The sequence below is a fragment of the Pezoporus flaviventris genome, unplaced genomic scaffold, assembly GCF_033815535.1.
Source record: "Pezoporus flaviventris isolate CSIRO_AGI_PZ_B2104156 unplaced genomic scaffold, CSIRO_AGI_Pfla_v1 ptg000188l, whole genome shotgun sequence".
NCBI classification, from domain to species: domain Eukaryota; kingdom Metazoa; phylum Chordata; class Aves; order Psittaciformes; family Psittacidae; genus Pezoporus; species Pezoporus flaviventris.
The window spans coordinates 1,748,613-1,761,139 of record NW_026892736.1 but is presented as its reverse complement, the minus strand read 5'-3'; the positions used below and the strand labels follow the sequence as shown (position 1 = coordinate 1,761,139).

Below are 12,527 nucleotides of genomic sequence, written 5' to 3'. Positions count from 1 at the left end.
GAAGGCCATCCGCAGGTCATTGTGAGTGCCTTGGTTCTTTCAGTGGAAGGTGATGACCCATCAGAAGAACATCTCTCAAAGCCTGCCTTTGTTCAGCATGTTAAAGTCCCTCTTTTAGCTTGGACCAGGCTAATTCCCCCCCCTGGTTAATGCACTAGTGGATGATCTGAGTTCACCCAGCATCAAAGCCACAGTGTGGGAAGCCATCACCAGTGGAAATCTCCTTCTGTTGGGAAGCTGGAGCATGCATGGACGGAACCACCTCACAGTTCCAGTATTTTCTGGTTATATAGACCAGATTCTGTCAATTATAAGACAAACATGCTTGGCAATTCAAACAAACCTCTCAAAACCACTGTAAAGGAGCAGTTAGCAGTGAAATAGAGAGATATAAAGCGTTACCCACTGCTATCGAGACAGCGCTTACGACAGCTCCCAAGTAGCCCTGGATGAACTTGGACGTCGGAGAAGGCTTTGGAAAGAGAAAACAAAACATATTGTCACTAAACAAACTCCTGGTTATTAAACTGCAGCTCTGCTTTTTGGGGGCTGTTTTCATTGTGTTTGTTTGGAAGCAGAGACAGGTTTCATCTCTGTCATATTGTTCTGTGACACATGGTCTGTCATGTAGCAGCGGCAAAAGAAAGGCAAATTGGAGCCTCGTGAGCAAGGTTAAAGGGACTGGGAAATTAATTGGCATCAGAAAATGATAATATTAATTGGAGCTCAAAGGAAGGATGTGAATGGAATTCAGCAAATGGTACAAAATGAGTTATTCTTATACACTAGTGATGAGCCCCAAACTCTCCACATGAAATAGCTGTGGTTGAAATGTTATCTCAATGAGCTGGATGGTTTCCAGCTCAGCTTCCTGTCTTGAGCTTGTAATGAATGATAAAGCAATGGGAGGGAGGAGGAACAGCCCCACCACTTTCGCAGCACCGCTGCTGCTGGCACACATAAAGTCCTCAGGAGACACCAGGGTGATCATGGAGCTGCCTTTTGCTACCCAAAAAACCCAGATACAGCTTTGCTTTGTGCTCATTTCCATATCAAATGCAGCCACTTCACACCAGTTAGAACTAGATACTGGTTCAGCTCAAAGCCATTTAGTGTTACTGATGCGCTTTGAGTGATTTTGGGATCCTCATACCATTTACAGCTGAGGTTTGACATGGAAGCCTATACAGGAGAATGGCCAATCTATAAACCCATCAGTGGGTTAACTCCAGAGCATCTATTAACAGCGGAGGGACAAGACTTCTGTTGCTGTGTTAAACCAGAGCTAACACACCATGCACACCACAGACGCTGGGGCTCCTCACCTTGGTCGCATTGCGGTTTGCATAGTTGACGCAGGCATTGTGGCTCTGATTCAACCACTGAGGAGGAAACAGGAGACAGGCATAAACATAACTTCACAGCAGTAAAGCGAAAAGTATCTATTAAAGGTGGGAATGTCGATGGAAAACTGTCCTCTTGGGCCTGCTCACAATTTGCCACCTCTTTGTAAAGGCTCCTGTATAACCTGCATCTGATTTAATGCCCCTCAAAGGGAGGGACAGAAAGCCCAAGGCATCCAGAGACCAGAGGGCAGCTTTGCTTCCCTCTTTGCTTGACAAACAGCTCTTCTCCTGGCCCAATCTACCTCCACACATCTCAGTTGCTCTTTGTTTTCATCAGCACCAAATCCATACTGCTGTTAAGAGGTAGCATTAAGCCTGGCAGCCAATTCATAGACTCAGACTGGTTTGGGATGGAAGGGACCTTCAAGCTCATCAGTTCCACTCCTCTCAGGGTGCTGAGGCGCTGGCACAGGGTGCCCAGAGAAGCTGTGGCTGCCCCATCCCTGGCAGTGTTCAAGGCCAGGCTGGACTCAGGGGCTTGGAGCAAGCTGCTCTAGTGGAAGGGTTGGAACTGGATGAGCTTTAAGCTCCCTTCAACCCAAACCAGTCTGGGTTTGTCATTCTAAAGGCAGAGGAGACAAGTTGCCTTCACAAACATGAATGAGCGTAGATGTCTCCAGCCACCATCCTACTCCCACAGCAGGTGATGCCACATGGCACAAGTTACAGCTAAACACACCAAACCACAAGTTACTGGCACGTACCAACATATTCTTGGTCCTGCAGTCTTTCTAACATACTAAGCAGATCCCATTCTGCTTTGATATTTCTTAACTGCATAATTCTCTATCATCACTTACACTGTAGACAATAAAAAGACATTCACAACTAAAAATAAGCCTGAAAAGAACTTGTTCTTGCATTTCAGTTACTGCTGAAATGATACTTCACTGGCATGTTTACTATGGATGGAACTCATTCACGTGCACGCTTCCCCCACTTACTCTTAATTCCCAGAATTTTAATGGGAAGCAACACCCACAGCTCCCTACACAGAGACAGCCAGGCCAGGCTGGATGGGGCTTGGAGCAAGCTGCTCTACTGGGAGGTGTCCCTGCCTGTGGCAGGGGTTGGAGCTGGAGGAGCTTTAAGGTCTCTTCCAACCCAAACTAGTCTGGGATTCTGTGATTTACACCTATACAAAATGGGCCCAAAAAGCTGATTTTGTGATCCCAGAGTATTTTTCATCTCCTTTGCAATGGCACAAACTGGAAAGCAGACCCAATAGTTTGCTTATAGTCTCTTCTAGACCTACCAAACCTTTCCCTAATTATATCCAGCCACATCACCTCCGCATTAACTAAAGCACTGCCACCGCAGAATAGCCACATGTACCTAGACAAAATTCAACTGCTTCTTTCCATTCCATCCCATTCTCCATCCATTTGGACATTACCTGCCAAAACACAGTGGATGCCAGCGTCTGGTTGGGCAAGAGGAGACCAACAACCTGCAGGAGAAGAGATTGGGTCATTAGTAAATGCATTGTTGGTTTGCTCTTGATGCTTTTCTCGGCATGCAAAGAGCAAGCTTATTTCTGATGCCTTGACTAAATGACCTTCATTTATAGCTTTACTGCATTATAGTTATTGAACTTCCCTTCTGCCTGTTGTCTCTCAGCTTTCCAGTGGTGAAACTGGGCAATGGAGCTGCCCATGAAAGCTTTGCTTCCTATTTGTTGCTTGCAAGCCACCTTGGAAAGAGTCTGGCAGCAGAGAATGCCCAAAGATTAATTCATTAAAATTCATTAAAATGAATTAAAATAATCACTTCTTTATTCCAGGTATTTCTGGAGGAGAACATCAACGCTGCTTGAATGCAAGAGCTCAAAGTTGTTGCTATTGGCAGTAAAAGCGGGGTCGTTCTTATTTTCCTTTGCCACATTTGCTCTTTCAAGCACGAGAATGGAATCCGATTGGAACACCTGAAGGCAGGAGTGACACCTGGAAGCACTTGTGCTCCTGTTTGGGAGCCTGGATTTTGTTTTGAGAGAGAATTATGGATGTGTTGTACTCAACAGAAGAAACTGAGCAAGAGGAAAAGGATGCGAAGCATGGTGACTCCCAACAATAAACCCCCAAAACATAGACAGGAAGATGAGCTCTTGGGTAAGAGCCACAGAATAGTTTGGGTTGGAAAAGACCCTCGAAGGTGATCTAGTCCAACCCCAAGAAACGGGTAAGGTGAGATACTTCCTAACATCATTGTCATGTCCTCTCCTCCTGCACCTTCACTCATAGCGTGGCTTGGGTTGGAAGGGACCTTCAAAGGTCACCTAGTCCAACCATGCTGCAATGAGCAGGATGTCTAAGAGTCTCCAAAGAAGACATCCTTCTTGTTGCAAAATCATCTCTGCTCTTTGTTATGAGTATAAAGGCTGAACAACTAACTCCTAATTCCAAACACATTTATTGTCAGGACACTGATGTGAACTAAAACACCCCCGAGGCATCTGGACAAGAAGGCTGTGAGTTCATTCCCACTCTCAGACTGTCCTTTGTACCATTTTCGTGAAGTTTATTGCTAAGAAGAGAACAAGCATCCCTGCTTGGAGCACTGAGAGCCTGCTGCAAGGAGGGATAAGCTAACGCCATCTCCCCACATCTGCAGCAGCATCAGTTGAAGAGGAGGCAACCTCTACGCTTAAGGACAGAAGAGAGAAATAACAACAAACAAAAGGGTAATAGGGTTGGGAGGCCTGCTTTCATTTCCATCTTCGTTCCCTTCTCCTCCTCCTCCTCCAGCTTTTCCTCCTCCAGCCTCTCGTGAAGTTACAGCTACTTTGTACACTGGCTGAGCGCCAACCTGTGCAAGTTACACTAATTTACCACTTCCATTCAATATGGGGCTCTTGCCATTAATTACTCCAGCGCTGGTCTTAGCCAAATGAATTCAAGAGGCGACGCACTTCCTCACCCGAGGACTGGCTTCTAGCCCTGAAGCCACCAGGCTAATGAGGCTCTGGAGGAGAAAGGGAAGACTCCAGGCAGGCACTTGCATTGTCAGCTGAAGCTGAGCGCCGAGGGAAATAGAAGAGGGAAAATAAATAAATAAAGAAGAGCACCCAAAATGTGTATGACTGAAAGAGGCACGTTTAAATGCAAACTCTCCATATGTGCAAGAGTCTGTCAAGAAATGTACAATTTCACTTTTAATTACTGTCAGGGGGAAAAAATAACTAAGAAGGAAAACAAAATAGGCAAAAAGCTTTTAAACACTTAGAAAAGTACCAGCTATAACGTTTAATTGCCTATCAGGTGTGAAGGGGCTTTCGTGGCAGCAAAGATGGGGCTAAAGCCACTGCTTGGGCATCTGTGGGCTCTGTTTGTGTTATGGGGTCTCCTCTTGCAAGGCCCAAGTCTGCATCCCCATATTAACACCAAGGTCTTCTCTATGGACTTTGAAACCTCAACAAGACCCCTCCATATATAATGGAGGAAAATAAGGTGCTTAAAGAGGTGGGTGGCAGCTGGGAACACCAGCACAGCTTTGGTTCCATCTTCACTGCTCATTTTAGGCTGAATTCCCTACATGCAGATAAATCTTCTTCCTTAAAGCCTTCCATCCCTGGGATGAAACACAAACCCAGAGTCCAGCAGCTGCCTTGCACATCTTACCCCTACAGCAAAGGGAGATGATCCCTGGCAGTGCTCAAGGCCAGGTTGGACACAGGGGCTTGGAGCAAGCTGCTCTAGTGGAAGGGGTCCCTGCTCGTGGCAAGGGGGTGGAACTGGATGTGCTTTAAAGGACCCTTCTAAGCTAAACCAGTCTCTGGTTCTATAATGGGAGCGGATAGATTTGCTCCCTCCTGGGCTGGAATCTCTGTGGGCAAACACAGAATCTCCCTACGCTGACCTATCCCCCATGCTGTCCTCACTCTGCAAGTGATCCCATGATCGAACCAGGAGCTTGAGCATGGAAAGGATGGAAGCTAAAACGAAAAGCAAACGATTGCAACTTGGGGGAAGGAGAAACAGCCACAAGATTTGATGTGTCAGGGGAGTAGGTGCTTTGGCCAGAAAAGAAACAATTATCTCCAGCAAGACCTTAATCTCTTTCACAATGAGCTAAACCAAACTGAATTAGTTTGCATTAGCTATAGGGGGAGGAAAAGAACCCGGACCAAGATGTATATCGGCAGCATCACGGAGTGACTGAGAGGCAGTAAACCTGGTAATACATTCTCTGATCCCATCTATGCCAAGTGTTTAAGTGACCCTCAAACCCCGGGACAGTCACACCGGAGGTGAGGACAGCCACGCTCACACAGGCAGAGCCCACCGCAGGCACGTTGAGCCTCTCTTGAGGAAATCCCATCCCCCTATGTGAAATGCAAGACTCAAACTGTTTTTATGCTGGAGCAGGCTGCCAATTTTGTCACTAAATTTCACAGATCGATTGGCATAAATGTTACATTTTAATTTTAACATTTGAAACGTTTGGGTATGGGGATTTTTTTGATTTTTTTTTTCTCCTCCTCTTTGTAAATGACAAGAGGTTCCAGTTTATCCTTTAGAGCGAGTGAAATTGGGCTCATCTGACAGCTCGCGGCTCCTCTGACAGCTCTGGATTGGGGCCGATTTCATTGTCAGCTTGAGCGTTAACTCATTTTTGTTTAACCTTTTCTTTGAAAATGCCCCATACAAAGTGCCCACCAAGCCCTCTCCCTGCCACAGCAGAGTAATGGATGTGACAGGTTCTGCTTTTACATGCTGGCAACCCCGCTATCGCCGGTCCACAGGGATTGTCACCTTTAAGCAAGGACCGTGCCACAGCCCACTGGGTGCAGGAGGTCAAACTGAGCACCTTTTGCTCCTTTCAACCATCTTCATACACGTGATTGAAGAAGCTGAGCCAAGAACTGGTGGCTCTGAGGACTTCATGGCACCAGCCTTGAGCGATTTAGGGCAAAACTCCATGCCTCAGTTTCCCCATTCATAAAAGGGATTAATTAATGATTCCCATTCCTGAAGACGAGCTGAGGTTTCAGCAGACAGGCAGAATTATCTCCCTTCTGGCTCTCGCTACCGAGAGCACCCAAATGCTTACACATCCCACAAGAACAAGTACAAACTCCAAGCACCCTCAGCAGGAACCCCACGGAAAGCACTGGCTGTTGTCATTAATCGAGACGGGAGCGCACGACACGGGCCTCGCCGTGCTGCAGCTCATCACGTTCAGGAAGAGCCTCGTAAAACATGCAAATGAAACCCCAAAACAGAAACACAAGTGTCCAAAGCTGAAATCTGAGAGTTGCAGAAGTTGCATTTTGCAGGCAATGAGCTCATCTCGGTCTTCCCTTTTCCCAGATGGGAAAGATGAAGCTGAAGATGCTGCACGGGGCTGAGTGAATGACGTTCAAGAGATGAGTAACCTCAAGCACAATGTGCATAGGGCAGGTTTGACACGGTGAAGACCTTGCTAACGTGCAATGGAAACCCTTGTGGGAGCATGTAGGTGGCATGTGGAGTGCTAAAAGATGTGTTTCTTGGTACTTGCAAACCAAATGGGGAGAGATGTTATAATACTTACGATGGGTGTTCCAAAGGGAATGTAACCTATGAAAAACAAAAAGAGATGCATTCATTTTAATACATAGCTTTGGGATGGAAAAACATCCTATCTAAGACACGGATCAGGTCAGGGTAGCAGTCAAAGCCTCATCCCTGGCAGTGCTCAAGGCCTGGTTGGATGGGGCTTGGAGCAAGCTGCTCTAGTGGAAGGTGTCCCTGCCCATGGCAGGGAGTTGGAATTAGATAAGCTTTAAGGTCCCTTCCAACCCAAACCATTCCATGATTCAAACCTGGCATGATGGGCTGCATTCACTTCCACCAGCTCTTCACCACCATGGGGACATGGACTGATGCACCAAGCACCACCTAGAGCAGACTCCTGATTTTCCCTTATCTCCTTCCCATCCTCCACCTGCTTCTCTTGGGTTGTGGTCTAAGACTTCCCCTGAAACATGTATCATCTAGACCCTAAAGCTTACTCCAGTAAGCCCAGTCTGTTCCAGTACACAGCATTGGCACTTTAGAGGGCATCCTGTTGTTGAGCTGGGCTCAGCAGCCAGCAAAACCCCACATCATCAGAAGCAAAGGAATGAGAGCTCAGACCAGGAGCTCCTGGTCCGGAGCAGGAGGAGCTGGATGCTGCTATCTGAGCTGACCTAGTGGCTTGCTGCCACGGGAAGGGGGAGATCCTGCCCCCCTTCCCAAGCTCAGTCACACAATCTGTTCCCTTCCTTGTGCCAGCTCTGTTGCTCATCAGACCCTCCCACAACCTACCCTCACTAACCCAGGAGAACACTCTCCAGCTTTCCATGCCCCTTCCCTTCTTGCTGAGCCTGGTCCCACCACTTACAGCATGCCAAAGCCGCTCATGAAGCCACCTAACAAGCTGCAGAGCCCATGCCAGTTAAGGAGCAGGACCATGCCACCAGAGGTGGGATCTTCCTCGTTCACCATCTGCTTTATCAATCTCTCCATGAGTGATTTTGTACCAGGAGAGCTCATTTATTTCTAGGTCAGTAGAAGAAGCAAGAGGGTGTAAGCTGAAGAAAGTGTAGTTGCATCGTGGAAGAGAGAAGGACTATTTAATCACAGGTCTAACTTAAAGCTCTATATTAGAGATAAGCCTTTACCCCAAATCCTATTGAGTGCCACAAAAATCAAATGCTTCACATTTTTCCCCTGCTAAGTCTGCCAATTTCTGTGCTAATTATAATCCATCTCTATGACTTCCACTAGAAGGTCTTGATATTCCTGAATTAAGCCTCATGGATCCAATTTAGTCAGAAAAGGGGCAGAGACCTGAGAGGAAGAATAATTAAACAAAGAAAGAAATACAGAACCAGCAAACTGCAGGTCCTGGCTTTTCTCACCTTCACTTCACCCTCAACATCACCCTTCCACGAAGAACTGGAGAGCAAAACCCATCAAGCCTGTTATATTCCTCCTATGCCCAGCATTCAGATGAAGATGCTCCCACAAAAAACATGGGAAAAGCCCTATTTATTTAAATAGATCCTTTGGGAAAAAGCCAAGGCTGAACTTCCTCCTCAAGAGAGGTGCTATTCAAGCCACAGCAGGGGTAGCTGTGGACCTGTGCATGGCAAAGGGACATCCCAAAGTGGGAAGGAGCAGGCAAGGATTTCATCATTAAGCAACCTGGAATAAGCCACAGGGGAGCTGATACTTCCTGGCTCCCACTGGCACATGGTAAAACAGGGCTCATCCCATTCTCTCCTGGAGAGTAAACCCAAAAACTGGTCATTGGGCATCAAGCTTTGCTCTTTACTACAGAATTAACATGCCCAATACAGTGTTGGATGCCTCAAAAATGCCAAATGCTTGAGTTCACATTAGAACCTCTGAAGGAAAGGAAAATATGAAGCCCTACATCTTCCATAGGTATTTAGGATCCCAATTCTCCTCAGATGCAAAGGGATTGGGGCATTTGAATTCCTTTCTGAGCTTAATCTAAACGTTTACCATCTGTAACTCAAAAACAGGAGGAAAAACGAAGGGATTTTGTACATATTCCCAGTAATATCCATGTTGGCCCGTTTGGGACATACGCTACCTGACATTCGGAAAGGCATGAAGATGGTCTCATTTGTGTCGGGATGGATGATGGCCTGGAAAAGAGACAGCAGAGAGACAGGCTGAAGGCACAGCAGCAAAGGCAGTGCTCGGCCTCTACAAACAGCACCTTCCACCAGCGAGTACTCAGCACCCTCCTTGCTTTTAACCAAGGGAGTTACTGTTCAAGAGCCTCCACCCAACCTCCCACCACTGCTTGTCCCGCTCCTCAAGTGACTGAGTATAAGCTGATAATGTAGAGAACATCATTTAACCTGAAATACAGAAAATGGCTCTTTCTTGGTACCATAATGTCCCCCAGTGCTACACCTTAACCCCAGGGGGAGAAATGTAGACTTAGGATGGTAAAAGGGGAACCTGTTTCCTGCCCCTGCCTGTTTTCAGCATCCCCACTGAGGTGCAGCTCAATGTCCTGGCTAAAACACTGCTCTACAAAAGGAAAAGCCCTCGCTGAGGCAGAAGGATGGGGAGGGCAGGGCTGCCTGCTTGGTTGTAAATCACTTTATGATGCTCAGAAAGCAAACAGGTGCAGGAGACCCCCATAAGGACTGGTGTGGCTCTGCCGTGATGGATGGATTCACTCCGAGGAGCATCCCCATCTGCAGGTGCATCTGCATGAGTACGTTGTAGGAAGGCTGAAATGCTGCTTCAGGATCAGAGGTGGGATAAAAACCCTACAGGTGCTGTCCTCTCTGGGTGTCACCATAAGGGTCACCCAAATAAAACCCCCTCATGTGCCACAGGATTTGTATTTCCTGGTTAACTTAACCTTTACGTGTGACCACAGCCCCTCAAGCAGCGCTGGTGGCTGTGGACAGCCCAATATCCATGGAAATCCTAAATGTTTTACTAACAAACAGACAACCAAGGTCACTTGGACCATTTTCCACCTCATTTTACAGGAGGTTGCACTGGCACTAAGTGGCTGGGGAGGAAAAAAAGCATCCCCAAGTGATCTGGGATTGCAGAGGAGGGAGGTACGACACAGTTCCAAACCTTACCAAGGAACTGTCAAACTATTTTCAAAAGACTGGAGACAAGAAATCTCTTGACTAGACAGGAAGGAGAAAATGAAGACATCAAAATATATAAATACAAAGAGGGAAAAAAATCAGAGCCTTTGGTGGCAAGTGTTCACTGCATTTACATTCCTGTGGCAAGACAAAACAGCGACTGGCAAAGTCAATAGCGGAGAAGAGGACAGCGACGCTTAGCAAAGAGGAAAGAAAACAGCAAGGGTTGATAATAATTGTCAGATAGGAATAAAAAGGGGATTACCTGCTTGATTTTTTGAGCTCCCCACAGCTAGAAGGAAAGAAAAGAGAGTATTACATATAAAAACCAAGCAGTGAAACCCCAAATATTCATCTTTGAGCTGTTGTAGTGAGTGAATGACTGCGTTTAAACAGACCCGTTTTCAGCATCCTTCCTGGATGCGCTTAAAGATCCTTGAGACCCATTGAGCTCCTTCACATGCGTTTGGCCAGTCTGACCAGCCAGGCAGAGATCATGTTCCTTTTACATTGAGTGATAAAGAGTAGCAGACAGACTTCGTGCCCTGCTCTGAGCTTTACAAACTGAGCATCATCTCGGTAACAGCCGCACGGAGCTCTCAAGGTAAATTTAGCACAGCCTCTCCTTGGACGAGCTTCCTGCGGAAACCAAAGCTTGCTGGGGAACAAAGGTGGAGCAAGGAAGCCCTGCAGGGAAAGGCGACGAGCGTCTCTTCACATCGAACCTGGATTCAGAGTAAAGCACCAGGAGTTTCCATGCTTCACAAGGGAAACGCACAGCAAAGCGCTCGGCGAGAGGAAAAATCTCAGCTAAAACTCTCATGAGCGCCTACTGTGATTTACTGAGTGCCACTCGGCAGCATCAAAACACCCCAGATCTGGCTCAGGCAGTGAAGATCTATGAGCACGGAGGAAACAACATCCCATGTGAGGTGCAGGTAGAACTCATGAGGAGGTGCACAACATCAGGAGGTGCTTTGGCATAGATGTAAACCCATAGTTTGCCCCTGCCTAATAAAGCCAGAGGGCTCTCCTCCATGAATTACACCCGAATGCAAATTATAAGCTCTAAAATACAAATAAAAGTCCTGATTTTGATATCTAAAACTCCAGAGACGGATGAAACCCCAGGACTCCTGTGAAATACCACACTAAATCATGGCTTTTGCTATGAAAAACCTTTCCGTCAGCTCAAAGCTGGCTTCAACATCAGCACCGGCTTGTGTTCCACCTCTGTCTGACAGCCTCCAGCACCATCTATTTTTGCTCCTCACACAGGTACTTGGAGCTGTTAAAACCACCCTTTAACCTGCATCGAAGGGAAAATAAGTACAGAATCCACCCGAGCCAGGAGACTGGCTGTTTGCTGGCAAGGCACCATTGCCAATCTCTAAACCACCCTCGTGGCTCTTTAACATCTTTCCAATTTGTCAACATCCTCTCGCATCGAGGACGCCAGAAACCAGACAAATGATTCCAACAACAGTTGTAGCCCTGCCAAAGCAAGGGTAGGGTAACCTGGGAGTTCTGCTCTTGCTGCTGATAAAGGCAGCGATAGCTCTTTTTGCTTGGAGAGCTCAGGATTACCCACCAGAATCCCTACACCAGTGCCACGCGCATACTCTGCAACACAGGCATCCACCTTTAAGATGTTATCATTAGAATCCCAGAGTGGTTTGGGTTGGAAGGGACCTTAAAGCTCATCCAATTCCAACCCCTGCCACGGGCAGGGACCCCTTCCACTAGAGCAGCTTGCTCCAAGCCCCTGTGTCCAACCCTGGCCTTGAACACTGCCAGGGATGGGGCAGCCACAGCTTCTCTGGGCACCCTGTGCCAGCGCCTCAGCACCCTCACAGGGAAAAGCTTCTGCCTAAGAGCTCATCTCAGCCTCCCCTCTGGCAGGTTCAAGCCATTCCCCTTGGCCTGGCCCTACAGGCCCTTGCCCCAAGCACCCTTCCAGGTTTCCTGCAGCCCCTTTAAGCACTGGAGCTGCTCTAAGGTCTCCCCAGAACTGCTCCATCCCTTCCGCCCCAGCCTGTGTTTGTGCTGGGGATCGCCCCAACCTATGGGCAGGACCTTGCACTTGCCCCTGTTGAAGTCCATGAGGCTTACACGGTCCCACCTCTCCAGCCTGTCCAGGTACCTCTGGATCCCATCCCTCTCCTCCAGCACGTCAACTGCACCACACAGCTTGGTGTCATCAGCAAACTCGCTGAGGGTATTACCATTATGGTATAATTTAAGCCCTGTTCTGCCTTTCTCACCCAAGGTTTAGCACCTTCCCCAAATATAAACCCATTAAAATACTGCTGGAATACGGTAATTGCTCTACTATAAATGGCATTGATTCACCCCCTGATACAGCAACCCCAGTATTCCACTCACAAATCCAGCTCTCACCCCAGAATTGAAGCTCTGTGATGAACTCCACCACGTACAATTACTGGAGTATCTAAATGTCACAGGCTTGATGCACATATCCACAGGGCTCTTCCCTAAGGAAA

The 12,527-nt window shown here is 47.4% G+C and overlaps 1 protein-coding gene across 3 annotated transcripts in view; it reads right to left on the bottom strand.

Annotated features, from left to right (window-relative positions):
• Positions 1 to 12,527, bottom strand: part of SFXN5 (sideroflexin 5) — a 99,062-nt gene that overhangs the window by 49,816 nt on the left and 36,719 nt on the right. For 2 of the 3 annotated variants that reach the window (XM_061440983.1, XM_061440985.1), the window contains 6 exons: positions 10,289 to 10,315; positions 8,991 to 9,045; positions 6,939 to 6,964; positions 2,803 to 2,856; positions 1,326 to 1,382; positions 407 to 472 (listed from right to left, as the gene is read on the bottom strand). In XM_061440983.1, the coding sequence (XP_061296967.1) occupies positions 407 to 472; positions 1,326 to 1,382; positions 2,803 to 2,856; positions 6,939 to 6,964; positions 8,991 to 9,045; positions 10,289 to 10,315 (285 nt within the window). The remainder of the gene's footprint in view (positions 1 to 406; positions 473 to 1,325; positions 1,383 to 2,802; positions 2,857 to 6,938; positions 6,965 to 8,990; positions 9,046 to 10,288; positions 10,316 to 12,527) is intronic. The other variant, XM_061440984.1, reaches the window with a different exon arrangement.